The sequence below is a fragment of the Lagopus muta genome, chromosome 3 (assembly GCF_023343835.1).
Source record: "Lagopus muta isolate bLagMut1 chromosome 3, bLagMut1 primary, whole genome shotgun sequence".
NCBI lineage: Eukaryota > Metazoa > Chordata > Aves > Galliformes > Phasianidae > Lagopus > Lagopus muta.
Window position 1 is genome coordinate 35,838,922 of NC_064435.1, and position 22,597 is coordinate 35,861,518.

At 39.7% G+C, this 22,597-nt stretch overlaps 1 protein-coding gene across 6 annotated transcripts in view; it reads left to right on the forward strand.

Annotated features, from left to right (window-relative positions):
- The first annotated feature begins 14,622 nt into the window (after positions 1–14,622).
- The window catches only part of ASPH (aspartate beta-hydroxylase), a 103,865-nt gene continuing 95,890 nt past the window's right edge, over positions 14,623–22,597 (forward strand). For 5 of the 6 annotated variants that reach the window (XM_048938757.1, XM_048938756.1, XM_048938753.1 and 2 more), the window contains exon 1: positions 14,623–14,795. In XM_048938757.1, the coding sequence (XP_048794714.1) occupies positions 14,735–14,795 (61 nt within the window). In that variant the 5' untranslated portion in view covers positions 14,623–14,734. Of the gene's footprint in view, positions 14,796–20,148; positions 20,214–22,597 lie in introns of all 6 variants that reach the window. The other variant, XM_048938755.1, reaches the window with a different exon arrangement.

The window sequence follows — 22,597 nt, forward strand, 5'->3', positions numbered from 1 at the left end:
TTGCACAACAGGAAATGGGCGTTTGAGGTTTTGAATCACAGAGTGGAGATGGCTTGGCCACTCCTGCCAAAGCAGCCAATAATCTGGCCTGATAAAACATGGAACTACCTCTACTAAAACACACTTTGTCCCCATCACAAGTTCCCTCCCTTGCAAAGGCGGTACTGACAGCCACTACTGGAAAGAAGAAAGCACATCTAACACAAAAGTTCAGTTCATGTTAATTTATTCATCCAATTATTTTATTTTGCATCCCTCAAAGTAATATTATAGCATAAAGGTTATTTCTTGACAGATAAAATACATAAACATTGATTTTAAAAATTTCATTTCTCACATTAAATTGCACTTATCTAATTACCCATTAAAGCGCTTGTAGTGTGAATGCACATTTCTCACACAGCATTCCAAAGCAATGAACTGGAAAATGATACCTTGCCAAAACAGCACATTTGCACTTCTGATAATAGAGTTGAAAGATGAAAACAAAAGAAAAAGAAAAGCAACAGAGAGACTCAACTGGTTCAAACCAGCTTTTGTCACATTTTCAGAATCCAGTAAGGTCTCTTCGACTTTATAAAGAACAAAGCAATTTTATTCTTCGTTACACACTAGTAAATCACAAGCCTGAAGAACACTCCACTTATTGTCCAAAGGCTACTAAAGGAGCTCAAAAGAACAGAACAAGCACAGCTCATCTGGGCTCACTCAAAGTATACTGAAGACAAGCTCTTTGACCATGCTGTGCTGATGGATGAGACAGACCTAAACTGGCTCTGACTGTGCTAAACATGACGTGGAGAGAAAATGCTGCACAGGAACCTGAGATCGATGAGCCAGTTCCCAGGCACAAAACAGCAAAACTGCATTAGTGCTGCTCTGCACCCTTGGTATTGTGTGGCAGCAAGTCAGAGCTCATTACCTCGGGAACTGTGCTAAGCTCATTTATACACACACAGTCGTCAATGCTGAGTTGCTAAGCCTGAAAAATGCTGAACTCTACTTGTGACTGCATCTTTATGCCATTTCTTCATGTGCCAGACCCCCAGACCTTCTGGTCAAAAAGACTCCCAAAGCTAAGCATCACCTCAAAAGAACTTAAGCGTTTATTCCCATGCAAGCAACAGATCTGATTAAAACCTTTCTATTCATTCAAAACATTAAACTACGATACTGCCCATCATTGGTATAGCTTCACAAAAAAAACCCAAAATGTTTTAAATTCAGTAGCTGAGTGTGCAGAGATACTGTAGGTATCTAGGCACTGATCTTCTATGAGGAGCATCTTCTATAGATTTCCCACATTCCCTTGTGTATCTGCTTTATTTTTGCAGTTCACTCTCTGGTGCCTGGTTACACTGGCAGGCAGCTAGGAACCATTAGGATTTATAGCAGCCCTCTGAGCACTGCTTACAGACTGCTGTCACAGGTCTGAGCAGCCCCAAATCACCCTCTTGCTGCAATAATACTCTTCCTAATGCTACTCCTTTGCATGGGTGTTGCAACCACACAACACTTCAGAAAGTCTATCCTAATCCAATACTATGGGGACTGTACATTCTCCTAAACACCAGTGCGTTACAACATACACAGCAACCTGTTCGGTACCTTCAATAGGAAAAAAAACTCAAGAAGCTCAGAAAAGATCCGTGCCCAAATGATTGCATCAGTGATCACATTACTGCAACCTCTGTGCAAGACTGATTGTACAACTTTTCCCAGAAATTCCTTCTTCTAACCCAGTAGCACAACGGCAATTAAAAATGCAAACAAGATAGTAGGCAAATAAAAGATGCAGCATATAAACATAGCTAATGTAAGTGTTGGGATGATAAAGATGAGGTGCAGTCTGCTACGGGTTCTCTCTCCTAAAAGAAAACCTGCTGAAATCCTCACCAAGAATTGTGCTTCTGAACTGAGAAACTAAACCACCTGCCTGTTCCTGCTTAGCTACAAAAGCTAAGAATCTCTGGGAACAAAGATCAACACATTTGCTTAGCAGCCCAATGTTAATAATGCCTCTGGTCACCTGATTTAGGTTGTGGTCAGCCACCCTGCTGGACACAGTCATCTGAAGTGCCCTGAGTAGGCCAGGCTCTGGGCTAAAAGCAGAACAATCACGATTCACTCTCCCACACCTTTAAAACATACCAGTTTGGGTCAGCTGGAGGATCTCTGTACTCCATGGCCAATGAAGTTTCCTCCTCTGCCCAATAACATCTTGCATTAGTTTGCTAGGTTATCATGTTTATTATTTACATTTACCATGTTTCTGTCTTAGCCAGCCTTTGGGAAAGTGAGAGCTGTAACAACATCTGTATTTTACTGGGCTACCTTTTAGTCACACAAAAAATTGTGTCCATGTGTCCACGAAGTTGTTCCTTTTTCACATCTTTCAGTCCGTCTGCATGTGTAGCACACAGTTCTGCTCTGCGATGCTCTACACAAGCAGTATCTGAGACATGAACGGCCACTGCTGCCTGCTGTGCAGTGTGCAGGTATTGCCTCCCTGGGTAAAAGAGCTACACTTAGAATTACCCTTCCAGCAAATCAGCTTGGTATTAGCACTGGGCAACTACTGCTCATCTTCTTTGTCCTCCAAGGCTGCTGCCACTGGTTTGATCTTGTTTGTCTTCTCAAATAGAAAAATTTGAGCTGGAACCTTCAGAAATCATCCTGTCAATCTACAATACAATTCTTAATTCAGAATTCCCAGCCTGCTCATTCTCTAATCCCAAAACAAAGCAAAACATCGTTATTATTTGTCTCTCATTAGTATAAAATAGTAACCTAACAGCACATCTAAACCAGAAAAAAATAGTATTGTGTGGAACTAAAAATAGGTAACACAATAATGTATGCAAATTATATTAGATACAGGAGGAAGTTTGTCTTTGGTTTTGAACATCTAATCGTCTCTCCCTACTGTGATGTTTCTCTATCAATATTACAAGCTTCTTGAAGGCATTCAGACTCCTCTTTCAGCTTAAAGTTAGTAAACATTCAGAAGGGGAAAAGGCCAAAAATAAAGCCAGTGTAATACCAAGTTTTTACATCAGTACAGAATAATTAAGGTTAGAATTCTCTAGCTGGAGAAAAAAATAAAGCTACACTTCCAGAAAATGAAGAAGTTCCTAATGAAATCAAGCTTCTGTTTTGTGGAATTAGAAGTAATGATTCACCTTTCAAACTAAAACAACTCAATCTAACACAGAGGGATTTAATTTAAAATAGCAAGATTGCGTTTCCTACAGCATGAGTATGCAACACATGGACTGCAAAGTTTTGTGAGGAGACGGATGATGAGTTGGCAACTCAAAAGCACTCACTGCTGAGCCAGCTGAGGGTAACATGAGCACTCCAGGGTCCCATGTCAGGACATAACCTGATCACATACAAAGATTAGAAAGAAATGTTCCCCACGTGTAGACTTTAGCAGCTGCCTCTGTGTGTCACTCGCTCTGATGTTTGTCTTTTGGCTTCTTCTTAAGCAGAAGTTTATCAGCACGTCTAGATTATGTAGACAACAGAGCTGGTTTGGTATACCAAATCCTATTATCTTATCTCACTGTCAGAAGTTTCACTGCTGTGCTTGAGAAAGAAAGCAGTCCTATTACACACTTAAATATGCAGCTATATTCCAAGGTCATTTTCTGTACATTGTGTATTCTATTTTCATCACCCACAGACACTGTAAATGAGCACAGTATACAAATAAAAATGCATAGCTTTACACTTGGGCGAATAAACTTAGCATTATAAATAGAACTTGTGATATATGTATGTATATAAACACAAAATAGTTTCTTAACTATCATTTGCTGTGTATTCCTTTGTTATGTAATTTACTTACCAGATAGCATGGTAAGTAAAATGGATTTTACTTACTAGATAGCATGACTTAAAAACCACCTTACAATGTTGTATGAACTGGTGAACTCTTAAAAGCCACCCACAATACATAAACAAAATAATAAATCTTCCTTAGACCAAGTCAGACAATTCAGTGTGAATATAAAGTAAATATACTTTCCCACTCCTCACAGTTTCCATTTTCCCACTGGCAAACCCCACTAAATATCCAATTTCTCATGGTCATAGGGGTGAGCAGAAATGCCAGCCTTGCAGTCAGGCCAAGTTGCTCATACAGTTCACAGATCTTGGAAAACAGTTCACTTGCTACCTTATTTTCTTATTTCAGTCTTGGGAAACATTCTCAGATAAACCTTGGGACATTTATTTATCTATAGGTCAAAAGAAATACTTCACTGTTAATTTAAAAACCTATGAAGATTTAAGAGGAAAAGCTTATCAACAATCTGAAATAGGAAGGAGTGCCAGAACCAACACTGCACATTCACTGGGTTCCCCCAGCAGAGACACTGCTGCTCCTATCACACAACTAGAAGTTGTTGGAAATGCACTGTTACTTGCCAGTGCCCATACAATGTTTCTGCAACAGCAAGCTCTCACTCACTGAATAGGAAAATAAAAGGTGGCTGATACTGCTAGGTGTATCAGGATTGATTTTTTTCACAATTTGTCTGTATTGGATACGGATCAGCCAGCCAAGTTTACTGTGAGGTTGGCTGATTCGCTGAAGCCCCATCAACCAACTTTAGCCTGCTCATTTAGCAGATGGGTAACCATGTTCTGTATTAACAGAAAATCTTGTTAAAACTCAGGCTAGAGATTGGTGCAGGAGTCTGGAGTAGGCTGGACTGAAGGAAAACACAGAGGTTGCAGGAGAGATACTTGCTTCCATAATAAGTTCCTGATCACTGAAGGCAGGGTTCGAGGTTTGCTATGGCTTAAGAGATCCCACTTTGACTACAGGATCCTGAGATGATGCAAAGCTACAAGTGGGCAGATCTGTCTGCAAGAAGACATTTGAGGCAAGCAAAGGAGTCTGTGGTTTTACTTGGCCACTGCACAGTTTATCCCCATGGGTCTGGACAATGATCTTCCAAGTGGAGATAGGATGCAAGCAATTTCCCTTCTCTTATAAATAACATTTCAGAAACTTATCTGCCTTCACAGAGGCTGTGATCACAGGTCTTCTTCCCTCCTGTGATCCCTCAGCACATTTCTGCCAGTGCATTAAGGTCTATCCTTTTGTTCTAGGTAACTCAAGTGGAAGTGGAAGCCTACTATGAAGAAGCCCCAGCTGGTCTACATTTGGATGCTGCAGGTGGAACACCTGCATAAGTAGGGGTTCAAAACACGAACTCAGCTGTTTGCGAGGCTATCCATCACCTGTACGCTGCTCTATTTTGTGAGATGAAATTATGAAAAAAAACTTCTGAAAGAGAAAGAAAAACACCTGTCATCTTTTTGTCAGAGCAACATCCTATGGCCATATCAACAAGTCTGATGAATCTACTTGTCAAACAGAACATTAACTGTATTTTAATAGTTTTGGATTAATAAAGTACAGGGCCATCAATCTAATCAATCTCCTCAGCTTCACTGACCATAAGCATGTCGGATACCAATATTTTCAGTGGTCCCAACACTCCCTTGAATATCCCAATATTTTCCATTTTCAAACGACCACTAACTCTCACCACAAGATGCCAATGGATACACCATTTCAGCTAACATCAGCTCATCTTGGGTACACGTGTGTTTTACATCTTTTCTTTGTTTTTACTACCTGTCCTTCCTGTGCAAAGTAAGTTGTTGGAGTTAAGAACTGTTTACTACTGTGTATTCTTCTGGTATCTACCATGTGATACCCACATATCTAATTTTATAAAAATGTAATTATGAACAATTAAAACCATTTAGCAAAACATATTTGGGGTTGACATGGGTTTGAGCAAATTGAACTAGTTGGTTCATATTCATCCCCTTAACTGCAGCAAATAAAATTCCCTAAATCTGCTCTCATTGCCCTTCCTTGCCTACTCTTTCATGGCTTCCTCATCCGCCCCTGTTCCATGCCAAAGTCCAAATATGTTTACATTAAAAAATTATATCGCTCCAATTGTACGAGCATACACAGTATTAAAGGTTCACAGGCTGTTTTTCTGAATTACCATTCATGTCATTTCATTACCCAGTCATGAGTAAAACAAACAGGTTCTTGAAATAAGCTATCTTCTTTTCAACATCAGACTTAACACTTGACTAGTTCAGTTGATGTTTTGTGATAGGTGTTGCAGGTTCGTATTACCATCTTCCTGCATATCTGCATTTAAATCTCACATGGCAGCGTAATTGGGTTTTTACAGCATTACCTTCCACCTACTGGTAACAGATAATGGCACAGACTGTACAGCAACTTATTAGCTAATATCAGAAATCTAAAGCTTGACTTCCCAAACTGAAGTCAGTGGAAATTTTACTATGAACAGGTAACTGAATTTGCATTAAAGAAACATAAAACAAAAACTTTGACAAAAAAGCATAATAGAAAATGGAGATTTTTACACTAAAGGAAGATTTAATGGCAGTTTTCTTGTAAGATTCCACAGGACAGTATGTTCCAAAACAGCTAACATGACTTGAAGGCTACAAGTTTATGGCCATGGACTTCACAGATACAAATCAGTAAGGTTTACCAGTTAGAGCTGGCATGATTCAACTCTTTGTGACACAATCATAGAGCCACTATGGGAGCTACACTAACAAATTTCATGTAGGAAGAAGATAAGCAATGCCACAGGCCAGATTCTGCCATTACTCCACTGAGTTGTTTCTCATTGGTATTTCTGTAGAAGCTAAGAACTATACAAACACAGAATCACAGATCACAGAATCACAGAATCACCCGGGTTGGAAGGGACCTCAAGGATCATGTAGTTCCAACCCCCCTGCCTAGCAGGGCCACCAAACATACACATTCAGATCAGGTTGCCCAGGACCCCGTCCAACCTGGCCTTGAACACGTCCAAGGACGGGGCATCCACAACCTCCCTGGGCAGCCCGTTCCAGGGCCTAACCACTCTCCTAGTAAAGAACTTCCCCCTAACATCCAACCTAAATCTTCCCTCCTTCAACTTGGATCCATTTCCCCTAGTCCTGCTATTGTCAGGCCTTTTGAAGAGTTTACTCCCCTCCTGGGTGTAACACACAAGAAGATGGGCTCCCTCAAAAGGAATTCACACCATCAAACAGCATAGAGGGCCACATATGGTCTAACAAGAATTACTAATAGTGAATAAAAATCTTTCAGTACAACTGATACTATGCATCTGTGAAACAGAATACTTTTCATCGAGGATGACAGTGTACTTTTACAGCAAGGTCTTTCCTTGTTATCTAGAGGAAACACAGCCATGACCACCACACCTACAAGATACCCAACTTGTTGGCAGTTACTGCTACTGCTGCCTAGAAGAAGGCATTTACTTCTAACTGCCAGGTGGAACTGACAGCTGGCAGCTTTACATCCCACAAAGACCAGATAGCCTCTAACAAACACCATCAGACTTCCTGTTCCCACTGTCTCTGGCTCTCATTCCCCACCTTGGTTGTATTTTGGACTCAGCCTTTGCTTTTTCCCGTTCAGATGGGCTAATACATACACCTCTAATATTGCTTATATTTCACCACAGCAAATATTAATTATTTACATATTGTCAAAGACATTTGCAACCCATTTATTTGCAGCTTTTGACAGGGGAAATCAATGTCCTCTTAGGAAATATTGTCACACAAAATAGCATTTTTATTGGAAACAGTTGTCTGCTTCAACTGCTTTTGCTATGTCACATCAAGCATAAGTAACCACACATTCCTATGTCACAGAATTTATTCTTCGGATTACCAAATATATCATCCTGTCACTCTCTGAGGGGGGACAAGATTATTACACCCTATGTATAATCCACTGCTGTGCTAAAAGTTCAGTGTTTGCTTGAGTTAGGTTGCACCCAAACAACAAATAACATGCCCATTACTTTAAACAGATGAAGCAATTTCTCCTTCAGTTTGAAAAGCTTGCAAGAAATCAGGTTTTACTTGCCAATAAGTGCAACCATGTACAAATTGTATCAGCCCAGTGTAATTTTTTTCGTGGAAATTTCTGGAACTATTATAGTGAAATACAGAGAAAAAATTAAAACACAAACAAGAAGGACAAAGAGACACCCACCATCAAAAATCTAAGGAGTACTTAAACAGTAAGACAAGCCAGTAAGACTTTACAGTAAGACTTTAAAGCGTTATGCTCCAGTGGGAGGAAAAGAGATACCTGTGGGAAATTGAAGCCGAGCTCCTGAAAGCATACAGCTGGCAGAAAATGTTTATTGCTGAACATCTAAAAAAATTACAGCTTAAAAAAGAAGTATTCAAATACCTTATTTATAGGTATGCACAAAGAGTTAACCAGATAATAAACATGCCAAAAAAAGATCATTATTTATCTCAAAGGAGGCATCAACATACAGTGCCAACTCCACTCAGGTCTGTCCATGTTCTGTTCATACCATTGGGCTCCAAAGATTAATGGATGAAACACAAGGAATAATTCAACTGTGAAATTCACTTGCGTAACGAATGTAAGGTCATGGGTGTGTCAAGATCCTATGATTAAGTTACAGTTCTTCAACTGCCATATACATTTCACTGGAAAAGAAACAGGTTTAGAGAGAAATGAATAAAAGCTCCTTAATGAAAATATCAACTTTAAGTTTTATTTTTTCACCTTGCAGATTGAAGGAGCTAATAGGAGTCCCAGGAAGGCTAGTGCTATCTGATATACCAACACTACCATACTGAGGCTGCATCCTGCGTTTCTTGTGTTCACTTTTGCCCTCGACACAAGTACACTGCAAAGGCCAGGAAAATCCCTTTGGCAGAATGTGTCTGTGCTGTAGGATGTGCTGATGATATGACTTGCAAAGCCATGGGTGTGAGTGCGTTCTGATCAGTTCTGCTTTAGCAAAGAGTCTAAATCTGAAAGGAAAACTACTCATCCTATTTACTGCCTTCGTCTGATCGTACAGCCAGACTGAAACTGCCTGCAAGGAAGGAACCTGTGAGCAAGTGCTTTGTGCTGAAAAGATCTCTCATAGGGAAAGCTCTACTGTTTCCAGTCTTTACCAACAGCAGCTATTGTTCACCTATTTCCTGCAGGTGCTTTCAATTTTTCAATTATTTTAAATACAGCTAAGCTTACCTGCTTTATTTCTGGAAAGATTAAGTACGTAAAAGCTTCTGAAGATTGCAATGCATTTTATATGTTGAATAAACCTGAGTGGTATTTATTTATAACTGAAGATACAAAGTTCATTAGAGAGGACGTAGCTCTTTAATTTGCCACCAGGTTGACTGATCAGCAAGTATGTATTGGCCAGCTATACCAGAACATGCCAGTCACAAAGCTCTGTATTAATCAGATAGTACATGTTATCTGAACATCCCACAGGGATCAGCACTTAGCAGAAGCTGGGAACTACTGAGGCTGAGGTGGAAGAGGGATTTGAGAGACAAAGGAAAGAAATCTTCAGCAAATTAGGTATCTTGTATTCTAGTGCTCCCAGAACACGCCGTTTTGTTTTCCGATGTGCCAAATTCAATAGATCAGTATATCAGAAAATGTGAAGGTAAGCAAAGCAAACTGGCATTTGGGGTCGGCAGCTACAGATGGTGGCTGATTATAACTTGATAAGAATACTGTGGATCAATTCTGGAAAGCTGCTCAGTCACTCTCAGTAAAGTATGATGCAGCAGAAAAACCTAATTAATAAGTGCACTGCTGCTTCTGCTCCTATCTGCACATCCTCCAGGAACGATGCCCTAATTTATGAACAGCACTTCTTTTCTTTCTTTAAAAAGACAGAAAACAAACACACACACACAAACACATCACCAGAGCTTCAGATCAACTTTCTTTTTTCCTTTTTTTTTCCTCCCAACTGAGATGATCTTTCAATATCTCTGCTTCTCTACTTTATCTGTAGTCTGTACAGCAGTTTTAGTAAATGTGATTGCAGGCTAGAAATAAATTTGATGTTTTCATGTGCTCATTACTAAAAATATTAAGTCTCTGGAAAAAGAAGCAGACAGTACACAGGCAGTAAAGTATCTTCTCCTGTTTGTTATTTTTTCTACTGTTTTCAGTAATAGCTATCATAGCACATGCTGGTAATCATCAACTAAGCTCCATTCTCCTGCTCCCATTGCAATAGGGATTTTGTTTGTTATGCAAGATTCTCTAATACTAATGCTGGTTTGTTTTAGTATTTACGCCTGAATAACCTGTGTTTAGCACTGTTAGATTTATCAGTTGCTCACAATCCATCTGAAAAGCACTACTTCTAGCTTAAGGCTCTTTCAAGGCCAGTTTCTGATGATAATTTTGAAAATATATATTGTAGGTAACTTTTACAGGCATACAAAGAAACTTTTGCCCTTTTCTTCTCAGCTTCTCGTGCTACAGGAATAAAATCCACATGTTGGTACACACTGATGTAACAAAAGGATTTGATTAAATTTCAAGTTCAAAAACTTGTTCTGAGAAATCTGAGAAATTCTCAGCTATAATTATACTCACAGGGAATTTAGATAAATTAGACCTGACAAAATCTGCAGGAAGACTCTCAGAAGCCAAGCAAGATAGCTATAAATTCCAGACTGTCAAGCCACAGCGCTGACCCAAAAGTCAAATTCTGTTTTTGTTACTCATTGTGAGGGGCAATGCTTTTTTTTTTTTTCTGAGAGCTAAAACAGGCTTTTGACCCAGACTTTAAAAAGGTCTGCATTTAACCTTACCAAGTTTAAAGTAAACTTTGCTTCAACTTTAGCTTTGCTTGAACTAGACATGTTTCACCTGGCTCAACTTCCTACATTTTGGATAATTATTCCTTCCGAACTGCTCTTCAATAAAGGGCTACATTCCATTTTCACTGTCCCTATTTAGAAAACATTCCAAGGTAGTTGCCTTCTATAATAAAAACAATATTTAAAAAAAAAAAGAAAAAAAGGAAAATTCCTCCTTGAGAATTACCAACTCAAATATACCCTCCTTTGCTTACAGGCTTACCTGGTGAAAGATCACTCCAGTCAGCATAGTTGTTTATGCTCAGGTAACTGAGACACTCCTATCGTCCCTTTCTTCCCCTTCTTCCCAAAACTTCTGTCTCTGTTTGTCTATAAGAGGTTAGTGAATAGTGACAGACAAATACGAGAAGTGGGTGTTGGTTCTCTGCATTTCCTGCAGCATTAAAAACCAGAAAGATGATCAGCAGATCACTTGATAAACCAGAAAACAAACACCAAAACTTGTGCATCACCCTCTTTGATCTGAAAGTCAGCTGGCAGAAACATCAATTGTCTAGCAGGGTGCTCAGTTAACTTACCAGTTAAGAAAAATTACCATCTGGCCACCTTACAATTCTAAATGCCAACATCGACTATCAAAAATCTTAGACGGTATCAGGAATTTTTTAACATATTTATTTATTTATTTATTTATTATTATTATTTTATTTTTTATTTTATTTTATTTTTATTTCTATTTTTTAACACATCCATCCTGAAAATTTCCTATTTGAGAATTCTCCAGTTCTTCATACTGCAATGCACTGTAATAAATACGCTTGTTTCCTCTAGCTGGAAAATTGCCTTTCTCTTAATGATTAATTGAAACTGAACTATTTATGAGAAATGTACATAGTTCAGTGGACAACTGTAACTCAGTTTGAATGGAAAACATTTACATAAAATAGCTCAGAATCACCAACAGAATAAAGGCATGTTGTCTAAGCCTTCAATTAACGTCTGCTTACTTTTTTTCATAACAACACATAATGGCCTTGTAGAAGAGTAACAGATACCTTTATGATACGTTCAGGGCTTTTTATAAGAATTTGATAGAAATCATGAATGGAAATAAAACCTTCAATATAGCACGTGAGTGAAAAATCAGCAAACTACAGCAGGTTTGGTACAGATAATGGTCAATTTAATATTTTTTTTTTTCTGTATCTGTGAGAAGAGAAAAATGCTGGGCTAAATTCACGTTTGTTTTAAGCAGGTGTCACACTTGTTTTTTGTTGTTTTTCAAATTCATCATGCCTCATCGTTTCGCATTTCTTCTCCCTGCTGCAGGCCAGTTGTATATTTCTGCTTCTTTTAGAAATTTGGAAATTAGAGATAGAGTCCTCCTCTTATGTAATTATTTCATCGCTGCTTCTCCTTATCACCTGGGATGTGCTTCTTTCCATCAAATTGCAGAGTCACTGCTCTGTTAAAGGAATTCAGCCTCAAAACAGCTGTGACAGCATTAATGCAGAAGTATTTATGGAAAGTAAATGCAAAGTAAAAGCAATACCATAATTTATGTTATGCAGAATAACTTTACTTTATCTGTAGTCTCAATCAGCAGCCTGTTAAGACATTTTGTATTTGAGGTAAATGCAGTTCTTGTCAACAGGAAAGGTTTTTTATTTTTTTGCTTTAAATGATCCAATTGGAGAAACTCCAACTCACTGCAGCTGCCTTCATTACTTAACTTCTGGTTTTATTCTAATTTTTCTTCTCTGTCTTTTTCTCTTCTCTTCTTTTCACCTTTGCTTTATAAACTTCCTCATTGTTTCATTGTTTTAGTGTCTTATTTCCTCCTACAAATACAATATTTATCTTCCTGTGGATTACTGTATCCTATCACCATCTACCAAACATTTAGCTTTAAAAGAAATCAGCAGATTGAAAACTGAGACAAGCCAGACCCACACACATTCACATACCTGCATTCAATTTGCTTTTCACTCCATTACCTATCCTAAAATTACATTTAAAACTTGATCTAACGTGTTACATTTCAACTGAAATGTAGAAACAGAGGGATTACCATGTTATTTCTTGCAACAGTCACTCCAACAAATTTAAATCAAGCATTTCTGACTCAAGAATAAGCCATACCAAGCTGTCCCAAGCATCTCCAATAGCAAAATATGGACCACATGCTTCCACAACAGGGAAACCAGCACTAATGTTTCCTGCTAACTTGACCTGAAAGGCTGTTTATTCTACAGCCATGCTTCACGATCAGATTTAAAGTACGTGATCAGAATTAGGCAAGAATACAAGGAGTTTCTCTCATCTCAGCAAGATTGCATCTCCTCATATCTTTGACATTTGTTTAGAGTTATCTGAGCACTGGAAAGAAAACTGCTTTCTGATGCTGCAGGAAGTCACCAGAAACCTTTGAACCACAATATGATGCAGAATGCTGAAGATCAGAACAAAGATACAGCACAGCTCTAAATAGTCGAACCTCGGTATGTATGCTTTAATTCTGCAAGAGCCTACTTGGATGGAGGAGAGCACAAGCAGACACTGACTACGCCAGCACCTAAATGCTGGCATCTGCATACCACTAAAACAGAAGTGGGAATTTTACAGCTCATTTACAGTTAAAAGTTTGTTCCGCAGTAAATAACTCACCCAATTGCTTACTCGTTCTTCATATCTCTTAACAGAATGCCAGTTCCTATAGCACAGCTCCAGGAAGCTGCATCCCACACTAATGACAGGAAACTGCCTTCTTATTTGGTAGTATCCACCGCATATGAGAATAGTCATGCATGCAGTTTTTTTTTGTTTTTTTTTTCCTACTATCTTTTTAAATAAGCACAATGAAAAATTGTCAATTTCCAATCGCTATCTTTAGAATGATTTTTTTTCCCTTGCATTGTATATTGCCAGCTGTTGGAATGATAGCTATTGTCCCCAGTAGCGCATCTGTGACAAACTGTATGTGCTAGGGGGTTCTGTCTGCTCCTCCGGAACATTCTGAATTTGTTTGCCAGTTTCAGCCTTGCCAGATGAAAGGAGCACGTCTCCAAAACATCGGTTCCTTCCACACAGTGTGAAAAACAACGTTTTGGTTTTTTTAGAGAAAATGACACCATGGAATAGGCTTCACATTGATGCTTGTGGAATCACCTTTACTCCGAAAGGACCATGCTGCCATCCTGCCACAGGATGAAGCATCTACATTCAATCTCATAGAGAATAACCAATTAACTCTGCTCGGTAATTTATTGTTTCAGGCTAAAACACCATGTTTACACTCAGGGCTCAAAGGTTGCTTTCATTTCAGACGCAATTTACCATCACACCGAGCCACTGAGTAACAAGAAACAACCTGAATTTCTGTGGAAAAAAGGCTCGCTTATGACAGACTGAAACACTCCAAAGGCTCGTAAGGCTGTTTGAGAACTTACTCGTAGATGTAACGTGCCAAACTGCTTTCCCAGTTGAGCTGAAGAGGTGCTACCTGCACGCTTAACCACTTAACAATTCATGCTTTTAACAAGATATTGCCCACAATTCGGGCATTTAGCGGCCGGCAGAGTGGGGTACAAACACCCGAAGAATGCAAAGCACGACGCTTTACCACCGCCGCCCCCACCCCTCAGAGTAAGACCCCGCCCTCAGCTCCGCGCGCTCCCAGCGAAGCCTCGCGAGAGGCCGCCCCGCTTCCATGTTGCCACGTTCAAAGCCGCCGGCGACGGGGAGCGTGGCGGACACGCGCAGCCCTCACGCAGCCGCTCTGCCCGACCCCTCCGCCTCGCAGCCAATCGGCGCAGAGAGAGGGCACGCCCCGTCGCCCTATGCGCTCCGCCATTGGCTGGAGGCTGCGGGCGGGAGGGAAGGGGGCGTGCCCGGCGCTTGGCCGCGGAGGCTGCCGGCGCTCTCGCACGCAGCGCTCGGGCGGCGGCGGCTCCTGACTCATTCCCGGTCTAGCCCCGCCCCACGTTACCTGACAGGAGGCGCCATGGCCTCCCGCAAGGGCTCCAAGGGCACCGGCGGCACTCCCGGCCCCGGCTCTAAGCGAGGTGAGTGGGGCTGCGTTGTCTGGATGGGTAGCGGCGGATGGGGGGTGGGGGTCCGGCGCTCCATCCCGGCCTTCCTCTGCTATGGAGCTCAGGCGGAGGCGAGACGTGGCCTAGGCGACTCCGGAGAGGTCCTTTGAATGGATCAGGGCGGGTCTCAGGCATCGGTGGTCCTATTGCAGAGGCCTGGGGTGGAGTTGAAGTGCCCGGTGGGGGATTGCTGTGGAGCGTGCGGTCGTCTGTGTGTGTTTGGAACATCACCTTCTACTGCTGTGCCCAGAAGCAGCAGTCTGAGGGTGCTGGATCTGTTACAGGTGCATCAGCTGACCCGATGGCTCTACAGAGTGCAGGAGGGTAGAGGAGTCATCCTGGAAACGTGCAAGCAGAAGGTGTTTCGGAGAGAGCTGCCCCTCTGGCAGTGCTACACCAAATCTGAGTTAATAAATTGCTTAGCGTTGTGTTGGTGGGTTAGGCAGGGAAAGCCTTGTGTACACGAGGTTCTCTCAGCACAGCAGGTCGTGCCTGACTGAGGAGAAGGAGGTCTGCTTCCACAGACACTGCACTGCAGCAGGTAGAGGAGCTGCTGCTACTGAGGCTTTGAGCGTTGTCACTCGGTTCTGAGCCCTGTTGATGGATGGAGTGTGATGAAGGTGGTGCTGAAGCAGTCTGTTTCTCCTTCACTATAGCAGTAACACGGAGAACAGTATTCGTTGAGGGATGAACTACATAGTGATGAATTGAGAGAAAAAGATTTCAAGTGCTGTTTAGTCATGAAAGAGATGATATACAGTGATAACTGAAGTGGGTGGTTGCTTTTCATTTTATCCTTTTTCAATTCCTGGCATGGGCAATAGTCTCTGCATTATGTTTTTTCCTTGGAGTGGGGCTACTCGTTGTTCATCTTCAGTATTAAGTAAGCTGAAAACATATTTCCAATGATAATGTGTAAAGAACATGCATTTCTTGTACAATTTTGAATACTACAGAGACTCAAGCAGTTCTGTTGTTATTTTAAATATTGCTTCAAAGATTGGATGATGTTTTCAAAATGGTTTTATCAGGGAATAAGCATGAAAGCATTCTGTAGATTTTTATTTTTAGACTAAGTAAAATCAAATATTTTTTAAAATTATTAAGAGCTGTCTGGTTTGTGTAATTGCACAGGGAATTCTTTATTTACTGTTGTCAGTGAGGGGTGTAGCACTATGAGTAATGTGTTAGGCAGGCTCCTAAGATGTGACCTCTTAAAGTTAGACAAATCTTTTGCTAGTTTCAGCTACTACTAGATAAAATCTTTTGGATAAGAGTAAAAATTGAGGCTTGAGGCTGATGCCATTTTCATAAGTGGAACTGAAGAAAGAGGTGATGGATGGTGACTCCCAGGTGAATAAAAGACCACTGAGAGAAGCAGAATTCTTATAGCAGGCATGGAGCATTCTGCAGTTTTGAGCCGATTGGTAATTGAGACTGTGAGACATGCAAACCTCAACCTTGAGGCAGTTTGCTGGTACTCACTTTCACAACTACTTGTGGGTGAGGATGAGGCTCTTTGCCACACCATTGCTCACAGCTCTGAAACCACGAAGTTTACAGCGCGTCTTGAAATCTGTGCAATGCCTGAATATGAATGCAGTAATCTGCTTCGAGGTTTCCACATTAGGAGATGTTGACGGCAATGTTATGGGTAGATTAGGTCTGAAATAGCACTAACTGGAACGTTCATATAACTGTCTTAAGTTTCCTTGAAATGTCAGAAGTGCAATAAAGTATCACTTGGTCTTGAATTAACTCAAATTTCACAAGGCAGGAAATTTGGAAATACCTGGGGCATTAGCAGGTGTCTTTGAAGAAGCCTTCCAGTAAGAGTGAGGATCAGCAACACAACTGCTTTCAAAATACAGATGGATGAAAAAGTCTGAGTAATGTTATAGGCCATATTTATTTGTGGAATTAAGCATAGTGCTGCTAAGAGATTTAACTTCATGTAATTATGCCTCGTCCCTAGAGGTAGGTATTCAAGGCCAGGTTGGATGGGGCCCTGGGCAGCCTGGTCTGGTATTAAATGGGGAGGTTGGTGGCCCTGCATGTGGCAGGGGGGCTGGAGATTCATGATCCTTGAGATCCCTTCCAACCCTGGCTGTTCTGTGATATGCTGCTGTGTTTTCTCTTATAGTACTTAAGGTGGTACTTAAATCTATATCTCACTGGTCCCATAGTTATGCAGTACTTGGTGTCTGTCTTCTTAATAGTTTTGTGTTTTGGGTGGAGGGAGGTTTGACATCAGAACTAAAAATGCAGTTTCTAATGTGTCACTTCTGTGATGCTAGTTTATGTGATGGCATGTTAAGAATTTTATGCTCTGTACCTGTTTTGTCTGTAAAATGTGTTTAAATATAATAATTTGCACAGTGTTTGAATGGAAACATGACCAACATATGTATGCACACTTAAAAAAAAAAAAAAAATCCTTGATTTTCTTTTCATAGATCATGCAGATGTTTCCTAGCCTTAGCTACTTTACCAGTGATATAGTATCAAGCTTCTATAGTGTTTACTTCAAATTGCCTCTGGAAGAAGGTGGGAAAACATTCCCTTGTGGCAGTCGTGATAAAAACTATTAAAAAAAATCCCTCTAGCTCATGTTGCTTAGGTTGTGGCAGCTGGCAGCTAAACTGTAGTAAGTCCGTATTCTCCAGAGCAAATTTAACCTTTGTGAGTGAAACAGGGCTCGAGTGGGAGGCTAGTTCTCTAATAAGTTAGACACAGTACAAAAAACACATTTGTGGCACAAAACGTTGCCTGTTCCTATAGGTAAATGCATTCTTATTTTCTCAATGTATTAAAACCAAATTACTGCTTCTGTAAGTTCTCTGTCTCCAAGCTGTACCTCTTAATCTCTATAGCAGCAATTGAGATGACCTTCTGATATACCCTACTTTTCCTTGCAGAATCCCAGAAGATGTTTGATTTTTACTACTCCTTTTTTGAACCATGTAAGGTCTTGTATTTCCAAATGCAACTCTGTTCCTAAGCATCTCACTTCCTTCTATTCATCTGAAAGTCCGAAGTCCGTTAATCTCATCCTCTTGTTGTCTGGGTATTTTTTTTAACCTTTTTTTTTTATTTGTTTGTTTTCAGTTGACCTGATGTCCTGATACAAATGCAATTCTATGTTAATGTTAATTCCTTTTTTAGTTATCAGTATTGCTGCTATGAAGGTATTTCATAGAATCATAGAATGGCCTGGGTTGATAAGGACCACAATGATCACTTAGTTTCAACCCCTCTGCTATGTGCAGGAATGCCAACCACCAGACCAGGCTGCCCAGGCAGCCTGTGCATATTGTGCATATTGATTTGCATGAACTTTCATATTTTATTTAATCTCTATTGCAAAGACTGCATTATAGTGTACTTTCTTTGTGCAGGACTCTTTTTTTTTTTTTTTTTTTTTAATTTTTTTTTTTTTAATTTATCTGATTTGCAGAGGAAATTCATCAGTTACACAGATCACACTTCTTTTTCTTCTGCTCAAGTTGCTTTGATGTCTGTTTTGTCCATTATCTTCACAACATTTCTTCTGAAACTTCACGTGGATTTTTCAGTTCAGCACTGTCATCTTTTAGATCTATCTGAATGAAACTTTCATTGTGCTGTTAGTTATGGAAAGGTACAGTGATGGACTGTGGACATCACTCTGCAATGGAAAATAATCAGTTTGCACACAGTATGTCAGTTGTTTCTCCATACTGGCTGATATTTGGATTTCTTGTCTTGTTATGACTTTGAGCTTTAAAATTGATACCCAGGTGTACCAGCACTCACATGAAAACAAACACAGCCTTTTACCTTCCCTGTATCTGTGTTTTTTCCCTTGACAAATAACTCATCCCGCCTTCTGAGATGCTGATGTGTAATAAAAACATTAAGAAAAGTTTTGCTTCTTCTGATCTAGTGTAGGTAGCAATCTCAGTCTTGCTTTGTGCTCTCTGACGTATGTTAGCTGTATGCAGTAAGTCACTGTGGGACAAAAACTGCTATTCATTGTGCTTTAAACGTGGAGGAGCTTGGTGCTTTACATCCAAAAAGATGCCTGTGTTCATATGTTTTTCTCAACATTTCCTTAAGAGTTTACATGGTATAATAGGAGAGGTAACTTTTTTTAATAGCGTCTGGAGATAGAGCTTCTTTAAAATGAAGGGTGGAGAACTATTCTGTGATTCTGTGAACTAAAGTATCACCGACAGTATCAGAGGCATGAAAGGCTGAAGTGTATTTTCTCAGTTTTCAGCAGTCGCTTTGGGAATGCACCTGCAAGTTTCCTGTCTGATTAATGAGCTCTGGTAATGAGGCTAGACTGACAGTCCAGGGTGAGATTGAATCTGCACTTTGAACTTCTCCAGGGATGGGAAATCCACAACTTCTCTGGACAGTGCATTCCAGTGCCTCACCACCCTCTGAGTAAATTTCTCCTTGACTTCTGACCTAAATCCCCCCTATTTCAGTTTAAAGCTCCTTTTACTATCACTTCTGATTCTCTCTTGTCCTATCACTGTCAGACAATGTCGAAAGTTGGTCTCCCTCTTGTTTAGAAGCTCTCTCTAATTACTGAAATGCTGCAGTCGCTCCAGAGCCTTCTTTTCTCCAGGCTGAACAAGCCCAGTTTCCTTCCCTCAGCCTGTCTTTCTAGGAGAGGTGCTCCAGCCCTGTTGGTTATCTCTGTGACCCTCCTCTGAAGCCATTCCAACAGCTCCACGTCCCTCCTGTACTGGGGGCCCCGAGCTTGGGCACAGTTCTCCAGCTGGGGCTTCATGAAGGTGGAGTGGAGAGGGGCAGTCACCTCACTTGCCCTGTCGGCCACACCTCTTCTGATGCTGCCCAAGGTTCTGCTGGCCTTCTGGGCAGCAAGAGCACACTGCTGGCTCATGTCCAGCTTTTGTTCATTGGGTCCCTGAAATCCTTCTCGGCAGGGCTGTTCTCAGTGAGGTCTCCCAGTCTGCTTTCATATCTGGAGTTGCCTCAACCCAAGTGCAGCACCTTGCGCTTGGATTTAAACATGGAAGGTGGACAGTCTGGCTTGACATGCTGAGTGATGGCTAAATAATTAATATATGTATATGTGTGTCTTAATATGTATATGTGTCTTAAAATCATCTTTAATTATGAAGTGCATGAAGTGGTGGGACTTCAATATTGCTGTTTCTTGGGACTGAAAATGCTTTATGGATAACTTTTATAAAACAGCAACAAAGAAACAAGTGAACCATTCCTTTTCAGCAGGACCCATTTCGAATCACTTTCATAACATGTAAGAAGTGTTTCTATGCTAATTCTTACATTGAATTCTTCATTGTAGAGAACTTGTGCAGTGAACTTCTGATTTACCCTGAGAGGTTCTTTCCTGCTGAAGATCACAAACTGGTAATCTGTGTGACAGCCTGCAGCAATATTTTTTTTAACCGCATTCTACAGACTAGCTCTTTGCATGGAAAGGTTTTGAGATATGTTTGAAGTGCAAATCATAACTTGTAACATTATGTCTTTACACAAACTGTAAATGAATTATGCTGGTATTTATATACCAAGTTTGAACAGATTGGAATGCGTGTGGTTCAGCTTTGTTAGAACTTCTCAAATGAAACAAGCTTTTCTATCTCCTTCATTTGTGATTGCACTGTTACCATGCATGTGCTTAACCAGTATAACAAATGCTATCAAGTTGTTTGAAGACTTCATGTATAAAAACTTCAAAAGCTAGAAGTTTTGTAACTACTGAGTAGTAGTGGTTTCCTTATTTTGTAACTTTAATTCCTGAGGTTCTGATTCATTTAGAATAACTACTAATGTAAAATTTCTCACTTTATCACTTTTTACAGTAGTGTGTGTTGGTTTTTTGGGTGTTTTTTTTGTTGTTGTTGTTTTTGTTTTTGTTTTTGTAAGTTGGGGCTTTTGTTTTTATCAAAGGAAGTTGAGTTAATGGTTTGTAACTGTGAAACACATTCTTTCCATAGGTGAAGGAAACAGTTCTATCTTCTTAAGCACTTGAAAATATGGTTGCTACTGCAACTGATACGTTCTAATAACATTGTTGTAAAACTGCTTATACACACGAAATGCCATGACTGTAGGTATGAAACACCTACAAATTCTTTTGAATTCTGTTGCAGTTGCATTCCACCTCTGTGAAGCTATACCTAATTCAGTTTATTTTAAATCAGACTTTAAACTTTGCTTAGTTTCAGGCATTAAAAAAGATTTTTAAATGTGCTTTTTTGTTTTTTCCTCCCCATGAATGCAGTGCATAGCAGAACTGTAGACTGTAGCCTGGCAACTAGAGTTTTATTGGGTTATTTTTAAAACTCCTTCAAACTATGGAAAAAGTAATTGAGAGAAAACTACATCATCTGGTTTATTTCCTTTGTGTCTTAACTGGGACTCATTGCTAAAACAAATTGATATGACCCACATTACAGAACAGGAAAATGGAACAAGGGAAAAAAAGAAACTAAAATTAATACCAGCATGCCGTATGCAAAGTTGAGAAGTTTCAACTTTATGTAATAGAAACTTTATGTAATAGAAGCCTTTTATAAAGGTCACCACCAGCAGAATTTGTACATCGTGGACTTAAATGCTTCTTGCATTTCTTTCACGTTACCTTTCCTGAACTCTGCTCTAAATACAACCAAATATGTAATTAACCTTGTATTTATATAGGAATATTGGCTACATTGTATACTTGTAAATCTCTGTTGCTTGTATTTGAGTGATCTGTTTTAGCTGTCTCCAAATTTTCTGTGGGAGAGAGAGCCAATTGATCAAAATACTAAGAATCATTAATTCTCTTTTTAATTGTACTAATGATCTAATTTCTCCTCATCAGTGTTATAAATACAGCTCAGGTATGTTGTGCCTGTACTGAGATGCTGCAATTTCTTTCTAAGCTCGTAGTCTTAACCTTGAATTGCGTTTCAAATATAAAAGAACTTCAGAAGTTGGCTTGAAAGAGGAGGAGAGAATTAAATGGGTTTGAAAATGAAGGTTGAATCAAGTAAATTACAAATGAAAAGTTCTAAGCTCAGTTTTGGATGTACATTTTGTGTTTTGTTTTCATATGAATACAAACTTGAGAAGAATCATTTTAGTTTTGAAAAATACCATTGAGTGTAGGAAGGTTTACTTTTCTATTTTTATATATATATATATATATATATATATATATATATATATAGGTCTGGTAAATAGATAATAAGATATTTTTAACGTCTTTTATCAAAGATTTTTTTCCTGAATTTCTGATTCTCTAATACTACTGTCAATAACTTTGTGGGGAAAAGCTTCAAAAGAAATGCAATCTGATCTGAACTATTCAGATAGTATGTGGTAGCTGTGTTAAATATTGCTTTAAACACATCAAGTTGTATGCAGTGTCATTACTAGTTACTTAAGCAGGATGCAGGGATGCATATGTGTGTAATAAATTTTAATTGAAGAACTATTTTGAAGTGTCTTCTGAGAGGAAAAACAAAAGAAAAACACAGCCCAAAATTGTCTAACTTTTGACATTGATCATCTTTCTAGATCTTTTACAGAAGAACAGATGTGGCTTCAGGATTTTTTCTTATTAGTGCACATCTCTGTATTCATTTTTACCTCTTCTGACTTCAACATTTACTTTTGCTTAAACAGAACTCCCAAGAAAAGTTGCTAACTGCAGCAGCTTCCTATGTTGGCAAACAGCTGGGCTCCCCAAACGTCAGTGAGAAGTGGAGGGCTAGTACTGCAAGTAGAACTCACTGTTGTGC